General features: G+C 34.8%; 2 protein-coding genes and 1 pseudogene across 2 annotated transcripts; 1 reads left to right on the top strand and 2 right to left on the bottom strand.

The window, feature by feature from the left end:
* Positions 1-9,975: 9,975 nt before the first annotated feature.
* Positions 9,976-11,816, bottom strand: LOC119993310 (putative transcription factor bHLH086). The gene is made up of 6 exons (XM_038840381.1): positions 11,714-11,816; positions 11,524-11,606; positions 10,676-11,194; positions 10,489-10,590; positions 10,209-10,340; positions 9,976-10,098 (listed from the first exon to the last, which is right to left on the bottom strand). The coding sequence occupies exons 1-6, from the start codon at positions 11,814-11,816 to the stop codon at positions 9,976-9,978; spliced, it is 1,062 nt and encodes a 353-aa protein (XP_038696309.1).
* A 1,878-nt stretch (positions 11,817-13,694) lies between these two features.
* Positions 13,695-24,745, top strand: LOC119986082 (ATP-dependent DNA helicase RecQ-like). Its single transcript, XM_038830634.1, has 20 exons — positions 13,695-13,933; positions 14,041-14,153; positions 14,260-14,335; positions 14,421-14,563; positions 15,373-15,459; positions 16,036-16,119; positions 16,285-16,492; positions 17,009-17,094; positions 17,199-17,430; positions 18,415-18,538; positions 19,366-19,502; positions 20,083-20,191; positions 20,420-20,462; positions 20,698-20,869; positions 21,962-22,032; positions 22,151-22,244; positions 23,313-23,525; positions 23,609-23,830; positions 23,990-24,349; positions 24,430-24,745. The coding sequence occupies exons 1-20, from the start codon at positions 13,916-13,918 to the stop codon at positions 24,553-24,555; spliced, it is 2,718 nt and encodes a 905-aa protein (XP_038686562.1). The 5' UTR covers positions 13,695-13,915; the 3' UTR covers positions 24,556-24,745.
* Positions 24,746-25,052: 307 nt separating this feature from the next.
* On the bottom strand, positions 25,053-27,551 carry LOC119993305 (annotated as a pseudogene).
* Positions 27,552-27,661: the final 110 nt, after the last annotated feature.

Below are 27,661 nucleotides of genomic sequence, written 5' to 3'. Positions count from 1 at the left end.
CTCTTCTTTTTTTTTTAAATATTGAAATTTGATAGTTGAACATATATATTATTGAGAAATACGTGGAATTAACCAATTGTACTACATAATCAATTATGTCATATGTTCTTATTGAAATGTCATTGTTTTTAACAATAATGGAATTATAGGTATAGTGTGAGAAATCTAATTGTTTTATCTAAAAACATTTAAAAAATTCAGTATGAATACCGAAAACAATGAATTTCAGAATATATTTGATCAACATATTGACAATGAAATTTCACCGTAAATTGTAGGGATGTAAGCAATTATCGAAAAACCAACCGAATGATTAATTGACCAAATGATCGATTACTTTTAAAAAATATTTAGTATGAACCGAACGGTTAACCGATTGATTACCCAAATAACAGTCGTTAACCGACCAATTTATTGGTTAAATTATTGTCAAAAAACTGGCCATTTACACCTTTATTAAATTGAAAATTTTCATTGCTAATATCTCTAATCCATTGTTTTCAAAAACAATGGTATTTCAGTATTAATATAAAAAACAATGAATTTCATAGTATATTTTGTCAATTCCATCGTTTTTATCAGAGGTACATATGTTAGATGATGAAATTTCACCTTCAATTGACTTATTTCATTGTCAATATCTCTAATCTATTATTTTCAGAAACAATGCGTTTCGATATGTATATAGGAAAACAATCAATTTCAGAATAAATTTGGTGGTATATATTTTTTAATATATATTGACAATGAAGTTCCACCTTAAATTGACCAATTCCATTGTCTATATATCTAATCCGTTGTTTCAAAAACAATGTATTTTAGTATCAACACGTAAAACAATGAATTTCATAGTCCAGTGACAAAAATATATGATTCACAACTCATCGTTGAGCCTTTATTTGACATCTAAAATGTTAAATCTCCAAATATGTATTACACACAATTATGTAGATATTAGAGTCCTCTTTCTAACACCACAAAAATCATCTCAATCAGAAATCAAACAAGTGAGTGTGTGGTTGTCCGAGACTCAATAGCCCATTATACAATTTCCAATTCCATTGCACAAACTTCCAACATCTATATTTTTCCTGAAACGTTTGAATCTCTAAAAATGCATAAGACACAATTTTGTAGGTTTAAAATGAGGCTTTGATTTTTAGGGTTCAAAATTTTTTTCAAAAAGGTTGAAAAATATATATTTTTTATTTTGATCGGTCTTACGAACCCAATGACATATTTTTCGTTCCAAAAAAAAATCAAATTCAACATGAAAAGTGCATGATAATTCTAGATCGTTAGATATAAAACAAAAAATATTTCATACACTTTTTTGATTGAATTTGATTTTTTTTTCGAACAAAAAAAATTGTTAGGCTCATAAAACCGAACAAAATATAAATATCTTGACCCTAAAAATCAATACCTCATTTTAGAACCTTATAGGAGAATTACTCTAATATAAATAAATAAATATATTTATTTATTATGGGGAGGGGTGTGTGTTATTTAATTGGGGAAACATAAAGGTTGTGTGATTTAGAGGATTTTGGGGAGACAAATGTAGGGACATGAAAATTATATGACTTAAAAATGACATGCCATAATATTTAATAGTAGTTTGGTGACCATCCAACTACCTTCAAAACCCAACGACCTCGCCAGCTAATCAGATTTTAAAACAATTAAAGGGCGTCCCCTACAATACATGGGATGAGAAGTGCCAACAAAAATAATTCTTTTAATTTCTAACAATTATAAATAAAACTATACTTTATAGTAATGAAATGATAATCAACCTAGTATTAGAGTCAAAACATAATTACCTTACAAATCACATAGATTTATATTTTATTTTTAATAAAATATTTTCTTAGTGACTATCGCCAGCCACATGGTTCGACATATACACTCTAAACAAAAACATACATTAATAATCGAGATGGGAGGGGCTCCAATTCCCGACTCCATTTGTCACTAAAAAATAATGTTAAATCATGATTTTCTTTTTTGAAAATGACTTATCAGAGTTTAGGAGTTATAAATTAGTGTTGAAGGTTTAATGTTTAGGTTTTAGGGCTTAAGGTTTAATTTTTGGAGGAGAATTAGAGCCCAGAATTAGAGCCTCCTATCCCTTACTATTCTCCCAAAAGGGCCATGTTATGAGAGAAATGGAATGGTTTCGATCACCAACTATTGTTGAGTTAAAATTTTAAAAAAATGCTACCAACTATTGGTAGATTTTTCAACATAGCAAGAAATGGATTGAGTCTCTTAGAATGAGGCAGCAAAACCCAGCAATTGAAATGGGCTAGTAGGCCTTAAGCTAATGGATTCAAGACCACCAAACACTTTAGGCTTAAATTAAAAGGCTAGTAAAATGGAAATAACATCAACGACATATTATACACGTCCATCAAAGAAAAAGCCCATTATTGAAATCATTAAGTCCAAATCCTGTAAAGCCCATTTGCGATCCTAGTTTACCAACAAGAGTTGGCTTGGTTGGCAATCGATTGGGTTAGGTATATGTGTGTCCAAGGTTCTATTCCTACCATAAGTGTAATTCTTTGTGGTATTTCAAAAAAAAATTGAACCCAACCTCCTATATTAAAATAAATTCAAAAGAGAATAATTGAAAATTCATTGAATTAATTAGCAATACGTCTTTCAAAATAAATTTTTATTCCAATAGGTCCACTCTAATTGTTTTCAACTCATAAGGTCCATAAGTAGATAAGATTTATTCCATTAAGGACAAATTATTTAAAATATTTTTTTTATTGATCAAAGTACCATCAACTCTTGTTTTACTTCTAAATTTTAAACAATCAAATATCTTTACTGAAATCAGTATGATCAGACATCCATAACTTGCTCGTTTGAGTTCTTATTGAGATGATTTTTATAATGTTCGAAATAAGATTCGAAGACTCAGAGAACTGTGTCTAATACATTTTTACAGATTCAAACATTTTAAATGTCAAATCAATGCTCAAAGTTTGCTCATCGGAACTGTGTTTCTAACATCGAATATTGGCAGCAATAATTCATCACCTTGTTCATCCACGAAGGGCTTGGTTAAAACTATCACTTTTTGTTCCTCTTCAACAGGGGCGGACCTAGACTCTTAGGCGTTTGGGTCGGGTTTATACAGGAAGCGAAAAATATTTGCTGGGTCAAAGGGCAGCGTCCCCTGAATTTTTTTCGATTATTTATTAATTATATCTTCAAAAATAAAATATTATAGAACATAGGTAAGTAATAATTGAAAATTGATCTACAAATGTTGTCAGTAATTGTTTTATATTTTGAAAGTGTGTTATCGGGCATTTTTTTATAAGGACTTTATAATGATTCTGTCAAAGGATAAATTATGGGTCTTTAAAATATAATAATAATAATAATAATTTACAAGACTAGATTACCATTTATTGGGCCCTTTAAAATTTCTTATGGGTCATGGGCTTTAAAATACATTAATACTTTTTGGCCTTCGGGCTTACACCACAAAATTCCACTAAAGAATCAAAGACAAAGCCCAGAGAAGAATTTATTAGTTATGGGCTTTCAATTACATTAGACATATTCAGTTATATAGTGGGTCAAATTTCAAATATTAGTGGGGTCAAATTTCAAAATTGTTATATATGTATATGAATTTTTTTTCTTCGGTGGGGTCAATTGACCACACTTGCTTAGCCGTGGTTCCACCCCTGCTCTTCATCAAAGATTGGTGTCGATGGTGCATCCAATCTTCCCTCCTCAGCAATCACACAATCAAGGAACTCTTTCTGACTTGTCTCCTTTCCTTTGCGCCCTCATCGTCAAAAAGGGTTAGTAAAAACTTCATCAAATTTGGCCTTATCTTTCTCTTGCAGATTCGGTGACAAGTTTGTTGGTGGAGATGAAGCGCGGCCTTCCGCCGTTGTGCAAACAACTCCAATGGTTTCATAAATCGACCTTCCAATCTTCGTTCCAACTGCTCGAAGCGTTGATCCAGATATGTATCCTTCCTTGCATACACCTCCTCCAAAGTCGATTGCATGCTTCCGACTACTTGTCTCTTTGGTGGCATGACTAGCAACGTGCAAAGTTCCAATATCAACTAATATAGAGCATGGTAGGATGAAGCGATTTTGATAACAAGGACGGGATTCTACTTGTTCAATTTACCAAAAACAGAATGAAATAGGGTTTCGAGAAACATATATGATTTTTATCATATTTCAACAAAACTCTCTCTAGTGAGAGATCGCAAGCTTATATAGTAGAACCAAAACAAAACCCTAAGGAAACCCTAATTAAATAAAAAAATTTTGATAAAATATAAGAAAATAAAAGAAATTCCAATAAACGTTGACTTTCCTCAAAGAACCACGTGACATTCCTTGAGAAAGGGCAATCTACCTTCTTCAATCTTTCTCAAGCCTGCTCCATGAATAGCACTTTGGTCGCACTGTAAGAAGGCATATTGCCCTTCCCCAAGGAAGGTCACAAGGTTCCTCGAGGAAGGCCAAAGTTTATTGGAATTTCTTTTATTTCCTTTTATTTAATCAGAGATTCCTTTTTATTTAATTAGGAGATTCCTTTTTATTTAATTAGGGGTTTTCTTGGGTTTTGTTTGACTTTTACTATTTAAGGTTGTAAATTCTCATTAGAGAGCAGCTTTTGTCAAATTAATAGAAGATCAGAGATTATTCTCTAACCCTATTTCGTTCAGTTTTTGGTAAATTGAACAAGTAGAAGATGTCCTTGTTATCAAATTCACTTTGTTCTACCACGCTCTACGTTAGTTGGTATTGCTCTACGAGGACGAAAGAGTCGAAGGTGGATCTCCACCTGTACTGACAGGGCAAGGGTCCAATTGACATCTTCAAGTCGACCTTAAGAGGTTGGGACTGGGACCGGGACCAGGACCAGGTGGAGGTACGAGACATCCTTGAAAAGTACGTATTCGAGTTGGTATTCGCTTTTACTCCCAATTCGTCATTCGATATTCCACTCGAGGGATGGTAGGTCTATACTCGGCAACAAAGATGGATCTGTGATTCACATTGATGGAGAACCCAAGGACTCGTTACCAAGATTGTGGTTGGAGTAGCAGTAATTACTCTTTTGATAACTCTGGTATCAAAGGAAACTTTGGCATGGATCGAGAAATTGAATATGTTTGATGGCTTTCCATCATTGGATACTTGCTTGCATGGTTATTGTTTTCACTTGCATGAGGAAGAAAATATGGCAAAAGCTTTGTGAACCCACAATTGTCAGAACATAAAAGAACTAAAACAAAAAATGTAATAAGGGGCTGAAACAATGTAACAAAAGACTGAAACAATGTAATAAGACGCTGAAACAATATAGTAAGAGGCCGAAAATAATGTAATAAAGATATGTGTTGTTACAAGTGTGTAATTTAGCACAATATTTTGGACAACATATATGCTATCAGCAGAAATTGATTCAACAGTAACAATATTTTAGACAACATATATGCTATTAATTCAATGTTTTTATGTAAAATTTCAAAAATAAAAAATAAAAAAAGTGAAATTTCAGTTAAAATTGACCGATTTCACTGTTTATATCTCTAATTCAACTTTTTTTTGGATAAACGGTGATATTTCTAATATAATTTATCAATTCCATTGTATTTATCTCAAACTCAATTGTTGTTATCTGGAGAATGAGAGATAACCTGATTGGTCAGGTTGTCTGTCCAGGACCTTGAGGTCCAGGGTTTTATTCTCACTAGGGGGTTGGGATTTAGGTAGTTTCCATCCGCTGTGGTGACCTTTATGTCCCTCGAGCATGACTTAACGTGTGTGTGACCTATGAGCATTTAAAAAAAAAATTGTCGTTATCTGAAATTTCAGAGTTTTTCAAAAGTTGTGATATTTCAATTAGAATTGATAAATTCCATTTTTTTTCTTCCAATTTCACGGTTTGTGAAAAACAATGATATTTCTAATGTAATTGATCAATTCCACAGTCTATATATACCTCTAATTTCACTATTTTTATATCCAATATCTCTGGTTTTTAAGAAAACAGTGAAATTTCAAATATGATTGTATTTTTGGCAAAATAAAGATATCTTGTCAATTAAATAAGAATGGTTTTATCAAATCTCACAAAATACATTGAATTCTAGATTTAGTACACAAAACATTGAGATGTGAAGGTATGGCGCGTATCGTGTTTCAGAAGCAACGAATGTAGTGTCGTTGCTTGGAGGGTATTTTTATTCAAAAAAAATATGAGAGAATTATTTTAAAGTTTTTTTTGCTCCTTAAACTAGTTAAAATATTTTAATGAGAAACATGGTTTGAAATTTCTCAAACAATTAATTTTTTTTTTGAAACCTATTGAGAAATATGTTTCTCATTGGAATTGAATATTGGGCATAAATATCCCTAACCCAATCAATTCTCAACCGAGTCATCTTTTATTAGTAGTGCCAAACAATTAATTATGTACACAAAAAAATTAAACAATTAATTAATGCAATGCAATGCATTAATGTTGGTTGAATTATGTGGTGGCCAAGAGTGTAATAAATTAGTAGTACTAGCCATATGGAATCTTATCTTATTAAAATGGTCAAAAAGACAAACGATGCAATGATTGGACTATAAACAAATCCACAAATCGCAATTTTTGAGGAACCAAGACAATTTCAAGCCATTCATGGATTCCTAGCCTGCATGGAATTCCAGAAAAGATCCATACAAGCAAAATGACAAGATCGATTGAACCAGATTCAACTTTACAACATGCAAATTTCCAGATTATAAAATATATAGAGGAATTATATTTATATTAATCGACAATATTGTAGTACATATAAGTACTATTAAGACATGCATGCACGATTGTTCAAACGTAAGAGGGTTGTATTAATTTCGAGTAAGCTTTAATTTAGAGTCTCATTAGCATCAAACCATGTCATATTTTATGAACTTTATATGATCAAATCATCATTTGAAAAGGAATTTTCAGACGCAACAATATTATTTCATCTCTTTTTTTTTCCAAAATATATTTGATAGAAATGAAAATTCTCTAACAATACAAACTACGCTGAAAGAAAATGAACAAAAAGTCAAAAAGACACTAAGTTTTTTGAGATTTTGATTTAGTGTCACGATATTACAATTTGAATACAGAAAAAGACATTAAAGATGAAGTCACCTTTGTAAGTATTATCACATATCAAGCTAAATGTATATCGATAATATCATTTCAAAGAGGTGTACTATAATACATACATATATACATATATATATACACACATACATATACATATACGCATGTGTATATGAACATTTGACTTTGTGCATGAGGTCATTGAGGTGCAAGTACAGCGTAATATTCCATGCAATCAGTGACACTAAATTAATAATGTAAGATATAAAGTATGTAGATTTGACAAAATTTCAATGTAGAAGGAACAAAAACAAATGTAGTTTAATTGATCTGGAATTCAGTTCTGTTGGGTTGGGTTGGGTTGGATTGGGCCATTTAATCTAAGTGATTTATGTGTAGTGCAAATCAGTTGACATGGGCTTGTGGGGGCATGTGTGCTTAGGTCCTACCCATGTGATAATCCTTATTTAAAACCCTACACGTGCGTCATGCTGCCCCACTTTATCATGGGAACGCAGACAAACAACCATATCCAATGCTGCTCATCACGTTTGCTTGATGAAAAATAGGTTTAGTTTTTTTTTTTGTCCCCCTTTGTTATTAATTCTGTTGAAAATCTCAGCCATATATATATTCTCCGCTTTGATAGTTTCCGTGGATACATCGAACACGCACAACTTTGTTATTCATGAATAGTCTCACTTAATGGTACTTAGGTTCAAAAAAATGATTCTTAATAGTGGTTAGTAACTTGCGTTTCCTTGTAAATCACATGGTTTGAACATCCCAAACCGATGTGGGATGATCTAACACTCTCCCTGTACTTGTGAAATGGATTATGTCAAACCCCACATGTAGAGGCTCCGATACCATGTTGAAAATCTAAACTCAACTCACATCAAAGATATTGTCCACTTTACATTTACCAGTTCTTGTTGATACATCAGATCCACACAACCTTGTTATTCCTGAATCATCACACTTAATGACACTTAGACCCAGCAAAAGGCCTCCGAATAGTTGTGAGGCTTGGATTTTTTTTTATAAAACACATAATTTGCAAATCCGAAATCGATGTGAGATGTTTTAACAAATTCTTCCATAAATTCATGTAAACCAAACTCAAACCGTTCGAGACATGACTTTGATGATGATAGAATTAAACACTCACCCAATTTACGTAATAATCTTGTGTATTAATAACACATATACGTAGGAATTAATGCGATATACATATATACGCATTGGAATAAGCCAATTGACAATAGGTTTCAAAATATATATATGCACATTAACATTATTCTAATTAAACCTGTACAAAATTTTATTTATATAATCGAGAACAATATCATACAAGTTTGTCATTTGGACGTCTAATATATGCTTAAATTTGAGCCATCAAATCCTCTGCGCAAAATTTTCCCAAGCGAGGACAATATCAGACAAGTTTACGCCTAAAATGTTGATATTAAGGAGAGACAACTAAATCCTTAAAAAAGAGACTAATAAATGCCTATTTTGAAATGTTGACTCTGTTTAGTATAGATTATTTGTTGTAAAAAAATAAGTTAACGTATAAGAAGTGAAACAAATTGTTAGTGTTTGATGAAACTTATAATTGACGCTATTTTTTAACTAGTGAAAATTTGTATTTAAATTTAGTTTAAAAAATAGAAAAAAAAAAAGCTGTACAAATCATTGCAGTTTGTTATTTTATGATTTGTAAATTTATTTTTTTATCATAAATGTTTTCATTAAATTTAATTTTAGGTTTAAACTTATAACTTACAATATATTTTTATATAAATAAAATTAGAAATTAACATTTTAAAAAAATTATAATAAAATAAAAGAAGAAACGAAAAAGAAACAAAAGCTCTAAAATAAACTTTAATTTGAAACTTATTTTTGGGCTTATTAGAACGTATAGGTGATCTTATCTAGGATGTTTAGTAGAGCGTCTGTCCCCAACTTATAAGTTGTACCATGCACCTTATAATGAAGTGCAAATTACAAAGACATAGTTAAGTTGTAGGATATTAATTTAAAGAATGTGAACTTGAATCTGAAAGCATTTATCTTTAAGTAATTCATCTGTAAATTATGAATTACTAATCTAATTAGGGATGTCAAAAATATCCATACTCGGTGGTTATCTGCATAACCCATCTCAACTCACATGAATATGTGTATTTATATGGGAAAACAATCGGGACAGGTACGAGGACAGGTTTGTTGAAATCCAAACCGCCCCGTACCCATATATTATCAATTACATATATACTATTATAATATTTATAGTTTACTTAAAATAAAATTCATGATCCAACTCACCTTATTTGATTTTTTTGGACGATTATTAGTTTAAAACTCTATTTGTTAGATTTATACATTCAGTTTTTTTTTAATTCATTGATTTTTAAATTTACTAGAGTTCTCACTCTTAAAGTTGCCAGATAACAGGTAAAATGATGTGGATTATCCACCCGATGGATACGGGGATGGGGTGTATTTTAACGGAGATGGGGACGGATAAAGAGGTCCCCAAATACGTTCTGTTGACATCCCTAAAACTAGTATAGATTGAAGTATAGGAAACTCCAACATCTCAATAGGAATAGTTTAGAATAGAGAAGGAAAAAAAACAAAATAGACAGATTCTCTTGAAAGTACAAATCCAAGAAATATTTTCTTTGGGTGTTGTGATAGAACTTCCAAAACAAGGCTTTTTTCTTGATTGATTGCAAATTTGACCTTGCATTATATAGTATTATTATTTTCCCAATATTCTTCTTCATCTACTTCTTGGCAAACCCAATGAGCTCACTTTGAGCAGGAATTTCCATCTCTTTGAGATGAAAGGATGGCATCAATGGCTTCCTTAACTTGCGAAATATCTGGGGCTTTCCCACCTTGAACTGGCCAAAATTCATCTGTTGCCAACACCTGCAACCACATACATAAATTTGGAATATTTAGGTCGCACAGAGATATGTACACATGATATATATATAGACCCACAATGATACTATATGTATATATATATAGAATATTACCTTTACTTGCAATTGAAGAAACTTGACATAGCTTATTGCTTTCTCTAACATGGTTACCAGATCAACCTTTGTACCATTAGGCACTAATTCCTGGAGTATCTTAAGCCGCTCGCTAATCCGTTCTCGTCGATTCTGAAAAACAGACAGACATTCCAACAAAACTAAAATTAGTGTGTTTCTTCATTTTGCTTAATTTTCAATCATGACAAAGAATAATTAAAAAAAGAAAGAAAGAAAACTGATTTTGATTAGAAATCAAGCAAATTAATTATTAATCAACCTTGGCTGCAATACTTTGTGGGTCTTTTGATGGAGCTCTTGGCTTAGGATTCTTAGCAGAACTTGTGCATTGCTTCTTGGGAGCCTGCATCATGCTTTCTTCCTGTAACGGAGACAATAAATTGTCAATTTTATGACCCTGTAACTACCAGCACATATTACATTATGTTATCTATGTATATATATACCGAATGTGGACGTTTAACGCTGCTCGATTCTTCACGATTAATGCTATCAGCGACGATGATCGATTCAGAATACAACCAGTCTCCATTGCTTTCGCCGAAATTACTAGCAGTTTGAAAGCAATTGATGTTGTTGTTGTTGTTAGACAGGCGCGGATGGCCGCCATCGTCTTGACCAAAGCTGAGCAAGGATCCGTTGACATTCATGAAATGATCGTCGTAGCCCCCGGATTTGAAGTTGATCAGAGAATGAACTTCTTCTAGTTGATAGTTACTGGCCTGAAGCACAAACCCATCAGAATTAGAGCTGCTTGGACTACTTAGAGTCGTCGAGAGCTTTTCGCGTCCGTTCTCCTCCTCCAGCATCAGTTTCTGATAGTGGTGGTGGTCGAACCCGTGAGCTCCCGGGGATGAGAGATCTCCCATTGAAGTCATAGAGTGAGTGATCGATGAACTAGCTAGTACTAATTGAATATTGTGGCTTATTTGTGCTGTTTCAAGTAGAGTAGTGAAGAAGAAGGCCTATTTGTAGACAAGTTCACTACTCCTGCAAATGGCTTAGCTTGCATTCATTCTATATAATTAATCCTTTTGGATTGAGAGTGTTAGCTGGCAGAGATGAAGTATTAGTAAGAGAGCAGAGCAGAGAAGCCAAAAGCCTCGGCGGATCTTTCGCCATGGCACACGTCTATCAATGATTTGAATATGTATATGTGTATGCATATATATATATATATATATATATATATATATATTTCATATTTGTGTTGATGAGGAAGATGGAATTATATATATTGTGAGGATGGTTCCTTCTCAACTTCAGCATGTGGACTCATTGCTCTATTTTATACCTTCTCTGCTACATTCCAAGCTGGTGGTTGAAGCTTCTTAATTGTAACAATTCTTTCAACCCCCAACTGTACATTCCATTTCTCTATTCTTTTTTACAACTAAGATCATCACAAACAGATTCTTAATATGGATATCAGAGTTATTGAAGCTGCAACCCCTTTTTTGTTTTTGTTTTTGTAATTGAGGAACCATCTAGCCCAGTACGTCCTTTGGACGACTGAGTAGGCATAAATCGCGGGTCGTCAGAATAGTCCGTCCTAAGCTGAAACCAAATGAAAGTCTTTGCAGCCATAATTGAGAGTCCATGAATAGATTGGGCTACTCTTATTACATTTGCTTTGTCTCGTATTCTAATCTCTAAGCTCGTTTAGGGAATCAAGAGTATACAAGTCGAGCTAGCGTAATGTTTGACCATAAAAATATGACCTAGTTCAACTTAGTTATTAATGTTCAAAAGTTATAATTTAGTCACCCAATTTGTACATGTTTTTGTAACATTTATGCTACGAAGGTTTTAATTGATGGGGATATCATGCAGTGTTTTAGAATATCAATTTAATGTGTTCAAGAATTTCTCTATCAATTAGTCCACACTTGACTTCTTAATGCAACATAGGTTTATATAATCACTTTGCATTTTGGAATAGCATAACATAAAAGAACATACAACATAAAAGACATCCAAATTATTGGGAATATTATGTGATTATAGACCACCAAACTCGACCCAATCCATTAACACGAGAAATATTTCTAGATCTATTACCACGTCACTGTCAACGGCGTGATTAATGTAAATTTTCTAATCACGCCGCTGACAGTGACTTGATTGTTTTTTTTCCCACTAATCACGTCATGTCGTGGCATGATTGTGCAAAAACTAACCACGTCATTGACAGTAGTGTGATTGAAAAACAAAACACTAATCACACGCAAAAGGATCCTGATTACTACTGCAGCTACAACTTTTTGGAGAAAAACAAATCTGGATGATGCCTTGTGTTCAGTTCTGGTTGCACTTATTCTGCTATTCTTTTGGTGTTAAGTTGTCTCAAGTGTTGCAAGAATCTGGTTCAGAAGCTGTGTTTTTTCTCATTGGGGACAAGGATTTGTGTGAAGAAAGGAGGAGTTGATAGGAACCCTTTCTGTTAATTGGTGGTTACAACTTCTGTTAGTAGTTTTATTATTAGTACTTAAGAGCGGTTAATTAGTTTTACATATTGAATTGTCAATATTGCCCTAGCTTTGTAATCTTTTTCTATAAGACCATACTTGGGTCAGTAGAATTTAAGGCCCATTGGGGTTAGTTTGTAAGATAGACCTTCGGTAATTGAATGAACTATTCTTTCCTTCTTCAATTTTCCATTCCATCTCTCTGTACACTAGCTCAATGTTGAAAGGAGTTATCATTTTGTAAAAGTTAATCACGGCATTTGCAGTGTTGTGATTGAAAAAAACACAACACTAGTCACACTATTAGTGTGAATTGTTAGATTGGTAAATGACGATGTACAAATTCGGTTTGACTTGTTGACGCACTAAGTTTGATCCAAACCAGATTGCTCCGATTGTTGTTAGTGAGATTTCTTGGACTAAAAGATGAACAAATATAAGCTAAAGAGTCTCTCAAGGAAAGACATTTCAATGCTTCAATTATTAATTAAGAAGAGAAAACTAAGAAATCTGAGGAAGAAAAGTATGAGAGTTGTGGATGAATATTTTACCTGACTGGGGTATCCTTTTATAGTAGTGAGCTAATTCTAATCCATACCGGAGTCGAAGTCCTTCATTTTTTTAACTAGGAGATATCCACCTTTGTTCTTCCAGTTGGGTTTAGGAGTCTTCTTTTAAAAATTCAGTTATATTTCTAGGACTGCTTGTAACTGTCTTGGGCCGAGATAGGCTCCTTGGGCCTGGGGTGGACTTCTCGGAACCAAAGTATGCATTGCATACTTAATTTGTTATGCAGGCAGAGTCAGGCCAACATGAATCTATCCGAGATGAGCTTTCAATTATTTTTAATAATCTCACGTGTCAGCTCTTGATTGGTAGAGATGAATTTGGTATCATCAGTAAAAAATAAAAATTGAAATACAGTGTTATTCTATTGGATGCTATGTTGGGGTATAAATCTCTCGGCCCAGTTCATTGACACGAGGTCAGAGCCTCAGAGCCCAGAGGAACTAGTGGATAAAGTGCACTGGCACTATGCCCGGTTGCCCTAGAAGGCTAGAGGAAGAAAAAGAGCGGGAAAGATTATCCCAGAAAATTATAAGAAAATTGTTGATACTAATCAGAAAATCGGGAGAAGCAAAATTTTGTAGGGTTTTCCTCCAAAAACACTCCGTGTGAATCACAAAACGAAATTCGAATCGACAGCCAAGCTCAGAAATGTTGGCTACACTCAAGGTGAAACTGAATCACTTCTATTTGTCCCCTCAATTTCTAGTCTGTTCAATTGCTTATACGATTACGTTACATTGCTATTAATACTGTGTATCAATATATGGTCGCAGAAATACTTTGGCCATTCTGGCTTCCGGCCTTATCAGAAGGAAGTGATTGATAAAATTCTTCAAGGAAGGGACTGTTTGGTTGTCATGGCCACGGGTAGCGGGAAATCTTTGTGGTGCTGGTTTTTCTTTTCACATTTCTTTTCTGTTTTAATCTTTTTGGGTGGGTATTTGTGGTGTTAAGTATATATTTCTTCATTGTTGGTTTTGTTTTGTTAACAGCTATCAGGTTCCTCCTTTGGTTGCTGGAAAGACTGGTGTAGTTGTAAGCCCTCTTATATCTTTGATGCAAGACCAGGTACTTCAATGCTTGATACCATCTTCGCACTCTTGTAGTAATATTTGGACTTATTGCTGATTTGTTATCCGTGATTTATCAATAGGTCATGACCTTGAAACAGTTGGGCATCAAGGCTGAGTATCTTGGGAGTGCTCAGACTGATTACTCTGTCCAAGACAAAGCCCAAGATGGTTATTTTAACTTGCTGTTCATCACTCCGGAGAAGGCTTGTTCACTTCCTGTTAGGTAGTTACCTGCCACCCATGTTTTGAGAGTTGTTTGTGCATTTTCATAAGGATTGCTATATTACTAATTATGTTTATGGTTTTAACTTGCTTCAGTTTTTGCTTTAGAAGCATGAGGTATTTCTAAGATACCTTCTGATGTTCTTGTTGCCATAAAATAGTAAGGAGAGGGTACATGCTTTTCTTGTTTTTGCTACTTTATGTGTACAAAAATACAAGCGAACCTTGTGGCCCAGTGATAGAGTTGCACGGGTGCAACCTATAGGTCACATGTTCAATTCCTAGAAATAGCCTCTTACACATATTATGTGGGGGCAAAGTCTGCGTACATCTAGTCTGTCCTTGATTGGAGTTGTGCACGGGAGTTGTTACCTATGTGTTCAGAAATATTAACAAGTAGTGTCTGCTACGTTGATGTCATGAAATTATTTATAATGTGCATTTTACTTTACTATCGATTCATCGTTTGACTAGCCATATTTTTGTTTTTCATTTATAGTTTTCCCAATGTTTTATCTTCAATTTGCTTATCAGCATGATTACTTTGTTGTGGAATGTGGACACACAATTGTGTTCAAAAAATATTGATTATTAATGTTAATTTGCTAGAGCATGAATCCATGTGCATGTGAGAAAGCCATAGTTTCTCTTCTGACGAAGTATCCAAGCTTTTCTCTAGTCCAGGACTTGATTTTCAATACCAAAGACAATATTTTCATCATTAAATTTTAATGAAAGCAATTTGCACTCTACCTTCATATATGTTGTCTTTCCATGGATTCTTATGAGTAATTTATCAAATTTTTGTAGCTTCTGGTCTAAATTGCTAGAGGCTGGGATTTGTCTGTTTGCTGTCGATGAAGCACATTGCATTTCTGAGTGGGGCCATGATTTCAGGTAACTTAACCACATATAGTAAACTTCCTTCAGATACAATTACATTTTTTCTATTTTCGCATGATTTATGGAAGTTGTTCTGGGATTAAGTAGTCATGAAGATGAGGCTCTTGACCACTTAGCATGGTGGTTCATCATACAATTTTGTAGCCATACTGTTTAGAGCTTAAAATTTTTAACCTTTTGGAATATTTTTGGGGAATGGTTTCTGTATTCTCTTGGAGCTATATGCACTTTTGTCAGAGTATTTCTTAATCCAACACGAGATCTTCTCATTTTCTTAAAAAAATGTGTTTCCATTTTTAAGAAAGAATACTTTCTTTTGTGGCACTTGTCGTTTAGTATCAAATTATTCGTTTGTAATTCACTTTGAGTCATGGAGCCATATCATAGTCAGCTCAGTTACTAAAATAGTCACTTGATTGATCTACTGGAGTTTTGTTAAAATTCATCGAACATTTTCTTTGTATGGAATATCAATACTAGCCTTGTCAAATGCATTTCTGTATATGTATTCACTCCTTCTCTCATTATTGTATTGATCGTTTTCTTATAGATTTCTTTTTGGTTTTCTAGGGTGGATTACAAACAGTTACACAACTTACGTGGCATACTCTTGGACGTTCCATTTGTTGGCTTAACTGCAACTGCTACTGAAAAGTAGGCAATTTATTCATTAAAACGATTGTCGATCTCTGCTGATTAATCTATAAAGCTGCTGCTAATTGTTATATGATTTTAAAAGTTCTCTTTGTACCTTGTTTTCATTAGATATTATTAGTGGAAGAGGTTTTCTCATATTTTTATTTTGATCCAATTACTCAGGGTGCGAGCTGACATAATTAGTTCCCTGAGTATGAGAGATCCTTATGTTGCTCTTGGGTCTTTTGATCGTAAAAATCTCTTCTATGGCGTCAAATATTTCAACCGTGGTCCTTTGTTTGTGGATGAACTTGTGCAAGAAATTTCCAAACTCGTTGCTGGTGGTGGCTCAATTATCATATACTGCACGACAATTAAAGATGTTGAGCAGGTCCCTTTTATTCTTTTTGATCATATGCTTTACATGATGGTTTGCACTTGTGGTTGCTGCCTCTACTTTGTTGCAATTGTATATAGATTGGACTGCAATGCTAAGCTTATGCAGCAAATATTATTGGATATGAGCCTAGCTGGACCCGAGAGGAGAAAGACAATACTAAGTAGATCAAATATTTGTTTTATAAATGTTTTATTCCAAAGATATACCAGCAAATCAATTTGATACCTAACTATATTGGAAGACTTAATGGTCTCATGATAGATATACTTTATCTTGGACAATAGGAAGACAAAGGAAGTGATTTTGAGTTAAGTAGCTTTATGCACATGAACCATAAACTAATGTTGGCCGGTATGATAATGAATGGTCTATTACTGTCTTAGAGTTTGACTTTCATTTTCCCATTCAACCTCATGTACCTTGTGATAAAATATCCGGGATGGGTTTATATGATGATTATTGTTGGATTTGAATTATTACGTACACAACTTACATATTATTATTTAGATTTTCAAGTCACTTACGGAGGCAGGAATTAAGGCAGGATCATATCATGGTCAAATGGGCTATAAAGCACGGGAGGAGTCCCACAGGTTGTTGAATTTCATGCATTTCCTTCCCTCTGCTTTACTATCAATTCACTTGGACTACATTATATATGCGCTTCAACTATCTTAACTTTTATTCATTGTTACAGATTATTTGTAAGGGATGAACTGGAAGTCATGGTGGCCACTGTTGCTTTTGGCATGGGAATTGATAAGCCGAACATCAGGCATGTGATTCACTATGGTTGTCCAAAGAGCCTAGAGTCTTATTATCAGGAAAGTGGACGTTGTGGTCGAGATGGCATAGCTTCTGTCTGCTGGCTTTATTATACGAGAAGCGACTTTGCAAAAGCTGACTTCTATTGTGGTGACATTCAATCAGTATGTAAACTTCTTTTTTCTCTGGATAACGTCATGAAGCTTTTCTTTTACAAGATTTTTTAAAAACTTGATTACATTTTATACAATGTAGTTTGCTGAAAGTTGCTACCAAAGAAACCATAAGATTTGGTGCCTTTTTTTTGTACTTGATTGCATGTAGAAGACCTTAGAGCTCAAACTGAAATACTGCTCCTCTCATGTGCCAGAAAGTGTACTGAGGTCTTAACATCACTTTATTGAAACACTCTTGTACTTCTGCAATCTTATTCAAGGGATAAGAAAGATGGGTAGGGTAGGTGGTAGCAGCCAAGAAAAGGTTGATGTTAAATAGCCAAATCTTGTCTATCCAAAGGCAAATTCAACCTATTTAAATCTGATTTGGTTTATTGGTGTGAAGAGTGATGATGAAAGGAAGTAGGACATATTCTAAGAGAAAACAAGATTTTCTGTTCCTAGAGGTGATGGCAACAACAATGGTCACAGGGAAGATGATGATGGCTGTTATGGTGCCTCTCCCTCCCTCTAGGCAGGTGGGCGGGGCTGAGGAAATTATTTGGATAGCAAATTAAACCAGGTTTCCGTTGGTTGGTAGTGGCTTGCATAACTTGTACAAACTAAAACTAAATCCTTAGCCCAAGAGTGCCTTATGTGGTCGGATTTGCTGGTTCAGTGAAGGTGATTAGTGTGCTCACGAGTGTGACTGAGAGTTTTTTGTGTGGGATTGTTGTGGATGGTGGGGGTTCTATGTGCCACATTATCCTTACTTTTGAAATCATAAGTATCTCTGCACATTTTTCTTCCTCGATTTTCGATCTTAATTGCATTATTCTAAACGAAATGATTCACAGAAGCAATACTCTTTTAAAAAAATGAAAAAAAGAACTTCGGCATTTGAAACTGTTTAGTATTGTTATGTGTTTTCTTTCCTTTAATGTTTGTAAATTGTTTCTTTACTTGAGAGGACTTTTTGTTGCTATTCTGAAGGAAAATCAAAGAAGAGCAATCATGGAGTCGTTGATGGCTGCGCAGCACTATTGCGTACTGACAACTTGCAGAAGAAAGTTCTTACTTTCTCACTTTGGGGAAGCATATTCGACTTCCGGATGTGGTTTGGCTCTCACTCAATCTTGATTTATATTTTATGATGGTTTTAATATTACTATTGTTCTACTATCTGTTAAAACTGGATAATTTCCCTGTACACACATGATAGGGAACCCCGGGGGGGTCTAATGGAGTGGGTTTTTCAAGAGAGCATGTTATCCTTTGTCCCCAACATTTCTAGATGTAGTCTTCCTCATTCAATCTCTCCTCTATCATAGAGCTATGATCTATTATTTCTTAGTGATTATTTGGGCTTGGATTGAAGCGGGAGTTTTGGAGTGATTGAGAACTTGCTCCTTCACTTTATGGTTGTATGATTTACGGCAATTGTTCTAAACTCTTTGTATGTCGCCCAAATTGGTTCATTCCATTACTTCCTTATTCCTTTGACATGGATACCTCATATGGAACTTGTTTGTTTCTTTGTTTCTTAGGTTTTTGAGATGTCTATTTGTTTTGACTATACGTCTGGATTACTTTACTTTTTTGTGCCTTTAGAGGTGTTATATATACTCTCTTTTTTTTCAAAACCTCGGATATCCATTAAATAAAAGCCCAAGCATAAGGGATTTATGTTCTCCTTACCAATGATCCTTTATATTCTTGTCTCAGCCATCTTTATCTGCTGGTCTTGAGCAACTCTAACCCCGTGGGATCAACCATGACTGAGCATAGTTTAAAAGTTGTAATGGCTTGCTCCGATACCCATTTATGTGGCATAGAGAAATTCCTGCACAAACTGCTTACAACAAAGATAAAATAACAGAAAAATTGTCATTGATTTTCCTGATGTCTGTATTTGTTCAATGCATTTCATGTGTATGTTGGCAGGAAATTGTGATAACTGCATGGCCCCAAGGAAGGAGCATGATTTTTCTAGAGAAGCTTTACTGTTAATGACTTGTATTCAATCTTGTAAGGGTGATCGGGGACTGAATATGCCAATAGATGTTCTCCGTGGTTCTCGGGTAAGTTATTATGTGACGACAGTCAATAACTTTTTGATGTACATCTATCAATAGATGGTACAATTTGAACTCCCAGTTTTCCAATATATGCTGGCTAAAAAACCTAGGACATATGTGATAAATATCTTCAATCCTCGTCTTTGTTTTTTTCCCCTCTTGGTAATGAATTTGTGCTCTATACTAAAATGTTCATTCATCTATAATAAAATCTTCATTCATCTTCTACAACCTGTCCCGGAGAAAGCCGTCAGATTCCATGTTTCTCATTACTGTTAGAACTGTATGTTTATTCTTCTGCACTTTTTTTGTTCTCCTCGTATGCAGATCAGTCTGTAGATAAGATAAGTTTACTGCTTATATAGTATATACTATGAAGAATATGTTAGGTAGTGTTCAAGTACCTCAATTTTGACCAGAGTTCTCACCCTAATGGTTGAAATTACTAGTTATGTTCATTTTAAAATTAAATGTGGCCTAGAATTTCAATCAGATGGCATTCTTTGTTTCATTACTCATTTTTGCTTTTCAGTTCCTCGTTGTACTTTTATTACTAAATGCCATCTATCAATGTGATTTACAGTCAAAAAAGATCCTCGATGCTCACTTTGACAAGCTTCCTCTTCATGGGCTTGGAAAGGATCACTCATCAAATTGGTGGAAAGAGTTGGCTTACCAATTAATTTCCCATGGTACATGAAGTGATCACTTTGCAAATGCATGACATTTGGAAAAGTGTGCTCATCCTTCTTGTTACCTCTATTCAATGATCAATTTTATTTTATCGCTTGCCTTTACATGCATTGTCGACATGATCTGTTGTCCTAATGTGGACAAGAAAATTGCTATCTTCTGAATTTCCTTTTAAATTATAAACTAATCGTGATATATTTGTGCTAAAAAGTTGTACACTGATGCAGGTTATTTGGTGGAGACCTTTAAAGATCTATATAGAACTGTAAGGTAGAGTGTGTAATTTTGTCCGTTTATTCTGTTGTCAATCTAAAAAGCTGATATATTGCCTCTTCTCTGATTATTGGCCATTGTCAATCTAATGGCTGATATTTTGCCACTTCTTAATGTATGTCTAGCATCACTTGCTATCATTTCATAAAATGTCATTATTCTACCTTGAATTTCAACTTTCCTAGCTACAGTGGAACTGTTAGAAATATAAAAATGTGCATTCCTTTGCCAGTGTTAGTTCAAAAGGACAGCAGTACCTTAGTTCTGCAAGGCCTGATCATCAACCGCCATTAGTCTTGACAATGACCAGTGAGATGATAAAGGACAGAGAATTTCAAAGCACATCGAGTGAAGTGGGAGAGTTTAAGAGTTTAGCTACTCCTGAATGTGATGGATTTTCAAAGGTGTGGGGAAGAAACCAATGTTATGATCTTTTTCATTGCTGTTAGCAACCTCATTATGTTATTTTCATTATATTTTTGAACTGTGCCAGTGAACATAATTGGTCAGAGGTCATGCTGAATGAACGGTACTTTTGTGGCATGCTATGACCATAGTGACTCTAAAATGAAAACATCAAGGTGTTTTGGTAAGATTGTTTGGCATATGATTGCAGTAGTTCAACGCTTAGGAAGACAAGCAGCAGTTCAGTACTAGCTGCAGCTATGGGTCAGAGTCCCATTTTGAATTGTCCACCAACTTAGAGTGTCATGCAGACATAATCTTGCTTATTTTGTGCTCTGTTGAGCTGACATAGGTGAGCTGACCATACTTTAGGGTGACTCCTGGTAAAATATCTGTCCGTAAGGCTGTTTGACTTTCTTGCACTGACATAGATACAGACATAAAATAGGAATATCCACCAGCCTCCGTTTGTTAGGAGACTGCAGATAATTATTTTCCTGCTTGGACATAGCTTTTCTTTGTTTGTAAAGGATCAGATGCCTTCCTAATTTTTGATGGTATCATACCCTCTTCAAAAGTACTTTCACTGCATAAGATCCTAGCCAGGTAAAAATTTGCTGAAACATAAGGTCAATAATAACAACAAAAAAAAAAGCTCAATTATTGTGGCTCTGTTTCAGGTGCCCACATCTGTTTTTGCACCTGAACCATAAATAATGAGTAAAAGCAGATAGATGAGCCAAATTGAAAACGAGTTGAATCAAGCAAATGAAGTAGTCTGGTTATATGCTTTTTTCAGCAAGTAAATGAAAATAATATCTGAAAAAGAAATTTGTGGGTAGCTTTCAATATTATTTTGACCATTTTCATTCTTTTCCAAATCTATATTGAATAATCTACAATGAAGAACCGACCTCTTTCGTTATTCTTATCTATAGTGCTCTCAAAATATTTATTAAAATTTGTAACCGTTAATTTGAAATCTTTTGCTTTCTCAGGTCGGCTTCTCTTTCAATTCTTTGTCATGAGCACCATATGCATAAAATTATCTGCATGTTGCTAAATACATTTACGTCATTTTTCTAATTCAGGCTGAGTCACAACTCTATCATATGCTGTTACAAGAGCGAATGAAGCTTGCAAGAGGCATCGGAACTGCTCCGTTAGTATTCTTTTGCATATATATTGAAGACTGTATTTGTGTTGTCTTTCTCATACAGACAATATTCAATTAAAATGTATATTTCATTTGTCCCCCTTTCATATTTTCTGCTTTGCAGATATGCTATATGTGGTGATCAAACAATAAAAAAGATTGCATTGGTAAGGCCATCCACCAAAGCAAGGTTAGCTAACATTGATGGTGTCAATCAGGTATGCCTTCACAGTGTGATTATAATAGATGTTGACCAAATACTTATTTTGTTAGGGGTTTTGAACTTAATATCTCGCTTACTAGGAGTATATAAATTATTTTGATATGTAAGTAGGATATTTTAAAAGAAGAGGGAGAATGAAGAAGATGTGGATGCTAGTCGTAAGAATAATATGAACTATATGGGATTAGTCAAAAGTGTAGGTTTCGATAGGAACAAATGGTGAATGAGAGAATTCATGTTGGTTCTTTCTAATTTCTCATATGGAATCAGATAGCTGATCCCAGCATTGTTGGGAAAAAGGCTTTAATGATGATGTCAATCAATAAAGTTATCACAGAATAATGGTGAATGTACTAGCTCAATAACTTTTAAAGTATACACCATAGGTGGCCATGTCATTTGCTTTTTCATTTTCTGAATTCTAATTAGTATTTCCCCCTCTTTTAACTTTTCACAGTCTGATCTAGATTGACATTTTAAATTTTGATTCTAACATGTGCTGCAGTGCATGATTTGTTGTGCCTCTTCCAAATTTTCAATATGGACGTTTTGGTTTCTAGTTTCCATCATATTTCATGGTTGAATATATGAATGCAAAATATACTACACTAGTGCCCTTACTTTTAATGAGAGATATGGGAGCATTGAGAATCTGAGATTGCCACTTTTCATGAAATGTGGCAGCCATAGCCCTGGGCTATTTCCTCTCTCTCTCTCTCTCTCTCTTCTTATCATTTTTTTCCCCTCTAAGTATATAGTTCAAGGAACACACTCATCTGTGCTATTTGTTTGATATTCAATTAGTGAGCAATAGAAGTGGTTTGTCCAAACGGCAGTACATAGTTACCACAGCTTTAGAACTGGAGTTGATTCAGAAATCGAGACATGAACCAAGATTATGGTTTCTGCTACATTCTGACGATGGGATATAATAATATGATTTTTCTTGACTTAACACAACATTTATTTTCTTGTTGGTTTTTGAATGTGTACACTGTTGGGGAATAGAAATATCAACATTGTGGTTTGTGAAAGCTGAGATTAAGCCCTTATAATGCTGCAGCACCTTGTTATGAAACACGGGGATCATCTTCTTCAAGTTGTTCGGCATCTCTCGCAAGTTCTGAACCTTTCCTTAGATGGGGAAGTAAGCACGCAGGATGCTGTTGCGAGCAATGTGGATCCAGTACCCAAAAATAAGAAAAAATTGATCCCGGCAAAATTAGAAGCTTGGAGAATGTGGCATAAAGATGGCCTATCATTTGAACAAATCGCTGTATGTCTTCATGAATGCCTAGCAGAATATTTTACTAGTTCAGATTTGTTTCAATTATATCATTACTTATAGTTTTCTTCCAGAAATTACCTGGTAGAACAGCTCCTATAAAGGAACAAACTGTTATGGAGTATCTTCTGGAGTATCTTGTGGAGGCTGCTCAAGAAGGACTAGAGAAGGAATGGATGAGATACTGTAAGGAGATTGGATTGACGGGTGAGGTGATCTCAGATATCCAGAGTGCCATCTCAAAAGTTGGCTCTGCTGATAAACTGAAACCTATTAAAAATGAACTACCAGAAGATGTGAGTTTGATGTGTTCAAAGTATACTTTTCTTTGTTATTGCCACAACTCTCTAGTTTTGTTTTAGTACTGTCAATGCGCTTCATCGCTGTACATTCTGACCATTATTTCTTGGCAACTTATTTCTTTATGAAAGTGAATGTTTGCTTAATGATGCCAGATAAGTTATGCGCACATTAAGGCTTGCCTGGCAATGCAAAGCTTTAAGGTCTCTCCAGAGGTGATTCAACATGGTTGCCATGGAATTAGTAGAGCTGATGAACTTACGAGTGAAGTAAGCCCCATAAAAGAATCTCAGAAGCTAGAAAAATCAGTTGATGGTACTGCTGCTTCTTGTTTCTTAGACGATAACAAGGGTACATCCTCAGATACCAGTATTCATGAAGTAGAGATTCTCAATGTCCATAAAGAACTTCTCTCCCCAGTGAAACGACAAAGAGTTGATGTACCCACAATTTTGACTCCCCTTGAGGCAACAGAGAGCTCATTACTAAACTGGCTCGAGAATTATGAGGAAGGAGTGAGAACCCAACTCTATGAAATGGTTAAGCTGTTAACTTAATTTTTTTATTGGGTTTTCCTGATGTTGGTGAATTGCAGGTTCCACTGTCTGATATATTAGAGCACTTTGGAGGATCGAAAGAGGGATCTGTTATACATCTCCTGACTGGCCTCGAAGCCGACTTTATGGTTTTTAAGAAGAATGGTATGTACAGGCTTATGTAAACAATATGACATTGGCATGAGAGCAGCACTCCGTAAATTTTTCCTTAGGTCACTTCTTTCTGAGTTTGAATGACTGATGTGCTGCTGCTATTCACCAATGGCTTGGTGATGGAAACATGTTTTGTTAGACCAATTGTGGTGGATTGATCACAGAATCCGACTAATGGGAAGTATGACCTATTGTGTAGTTGTTCACTTATTTGTTGACTTGGTTATTGACTACTTCAATGCTGAAAATCAAATCTTTTTGCTACAATTGTGAACCTCAAACCCTGATTTACACCCCATGGAGCCAGACCCAGGAATACTTCTGAACAAACCACCATTAGTTTAAAAACCACATCAAATAACTAGTAGTAGAGTACATGCATGTAAGACAAGAGCCCATGCATCCAGCTTCAACTTAAAGGCTGCATACCTAAAGACAATTAGTTTACAGCCCAATCAACTCAGAGAAACCATGGGAAAACCCCAAAAAAATGAAAGAAGAAAAAAGAAAGCTTCAATGATTGTATAACATTTGATACAACAGCTTCTATGCAGCCCAACTACCTAACAATACTTCAAAGTTCAAACATCACAATTTTCAGATAATTGACATTCACCAGTCGCCTGATGCCCCCTCATGATGGCCAGGACTGGCATTTTTCACTATACATTATTTTTTCTGTCCTAGACATGTCTTCACTGTATCTATGTCTTTTTTTTTTTCGCTCTTTTTTTCGTTTCTTTTTACATTCCTATATTTGAAAATTTTATGTCAGAGGCTCATAATCAGAAAACAAAGCTAATGAACCAAAAACATCATTTTGAAGAAACTTCAGAAGTACAGCTTGCAATAGGTAGATCACTTGGGGTGCATAGCATAGCTCTTTTCTGCAAGTGTTTCAAGCTTTGTTCCATGCTAACTTGCACCATGTCAGCCAGCATCTTCTTTGCCTTACTGGATTGATCATCTCTGTCTATCTGAGAGATAATTGTGCAAACAATATTCTCGAGTGTGTCAGGTTAAGCTCCGATTTAGGATAAGGAGAGTCCCTCAGTAATCACAACAGCATCTGTGCTTTTGCCTGAGACTTGGGTGTTCCTTGAACGGTGAGCTCAAGAAGACCAGGAATTACACCTTCCCCGAGAATTGGCTCTCTATATTTACATCTGTCACTCTGGCACATAGTTAGTAGTGCCCCGACTGCATGCTCCCTACTTTGGGGAGAGCCGTTTTCAAGAACTTCAACAACTGCAAGCACTCCACCTTCTTCAGAATTCAATGTTGTTCTGCACTCATCAAAGCTCACTAGAGATATTCTATAAGAGCACAGCATTTCTTAGCTGTTTTTGAAGATTTCTTACATGTTTTGAGTAAGTTAACTAATGCAGAAATTGGCTTTGTTTCAAGAACCAGTGAGAGATTTTCTAGGTGTGTTGAGAGATTCGAAAGAGCCATAACAACATCCACCTTAGCTTGTGCACTTCCATGTCTAAGGATTTCCGCAAGGAGATGGTACCAGAAGAACTTATTATCGATTTGTTAAAGGTCGTTGCTGACAATGTGAGCAAAGAGGAAGCTGCATACTCCTGCAGGTTTGTATTACGTGACTGAAGGAAGCTAATAATTGGTTCTAAGGCACCGGCTTCAATTATGTTAATCCTATTCCTGCAAACACAAATAAAAAAAAAATGATAAATTTGTAAATTTCAGTATTAAAGCTGCATCAACGTTTCAGCATCTGCCTCAATTTAGGATCACATGAACAGAAAATCAAAAAGAGATGAAACTTGATATGGAGAGACAGATAGAGAAGTAACAATTACAACCTATACTAGTAAAGCCACATAGAGCCTGGCTAGTCACCACCCTTAATGATCATCAAGACATGAGTCCCATAGGTTGCTTTCTTAAATCATTTCCTAATAGTAGTCCAAGTTACAGAAGAACAGAGACACCATTTCCATATGTAATGATCGACAAGAGACTATAAATTTTCAGATATTTAGAGGCAGCACTAACCATGTCTTCTTAAGAATTCATGTTCATCAATTTGTGTTATTTTTTTTATTACTATAAATTTCGCTGTGGGTACCTTTTAGATGCTTTGTTTCGCACAGTTTGCGTATACGGAGAAGCCATCAGGATGGCTTTTGTCCTGCTTCATTAGTGGGTCTTTTGGTGTGTGTTTTGGAAGAATTACCAATTTATTATGCAAGATGAATTCCACTTAGCTTATGACAAGTATAATACCACACTTCTCTAAATGGAATTAGATTATCAATTTTTAATTAGGTATTTGTCATTAGAGCTGTTACTTTAAATTGTGAGTAAGTCTCACATTTGGTAGGAACTTTTCATGAGAATATACACACCATTTGTCCTTGGGAAATTGTGTTCTTTACAATTGGTATATATTTCATTTTGCAAAAAATATTTCATACAAAATATGATAGAATGTTAAATTTACATGTATGCTAGAGTTTCCTTCAAATGATGAGCACTATTTGCACCCCTTACTTAACTAAACACATCCCAACAAAAAATATAACATTTATGAGTACATTGTGTTTTGTGAAAAATCACGCTCTACACCCCAATGCATAAGCCTCTCAAGCATTTTATCAAACATCTTACATGCAACTTAGATTTGTACCAAATTGGCCCAAATTCTCCAATGCTTTAGCCACACAATCATGAACCCAGCAATAATAAAGTAATCCTCTCACACCTCCAACAGAGCTGCATTAGAGAGGAAATCAGTGCTCAGAGCAATGAAGTTGATGTCTATAGAGTGAAGGTTGCTTTGAAATAACGATAGAGACAGGCACTGATGAATAACGATAGAGGCAGTAGGCTATAGAAATAGAGACAGGTAGTTGTGAGTGTACACAAGGTTGAATTGTTCACATCGGTCAGTGGATGGCAATTGGCAAAGTAGTTGCCTGTCACTCCAAGAAGGGATGATTGGAGATATAACACATTTGATGGTCAGAAACGACAAGGACATATGACATTCGCCACATTGGTGCCAACAATGGAGGTCAATTTAATTATACCAGCCAATTCTGAACAGTTCATGAAGCATAGATATGATAGAAGAGAAGGCGAGATGGGAGA

This window comes from Tripterygium wilfordii, chromosome 3 (assembly GCF_013401445.1).
Source record: "Tripterygium wilfordii isolate XIE 37 chromosome 3, ASM1340144v1, whole genome shotgun sequence".
Lineage (NCBI taxonomy): Eukaryota > Viridiplantae > Streptophyta > Magnoliopsida > Celastrales > Celastraceae > Tripterygium > Tripterygium wilfordii.
Note: the sequence above shows the minus strand (reverse complement) of the source record. Positions and strands in the feature narration are given on the sequence as shown.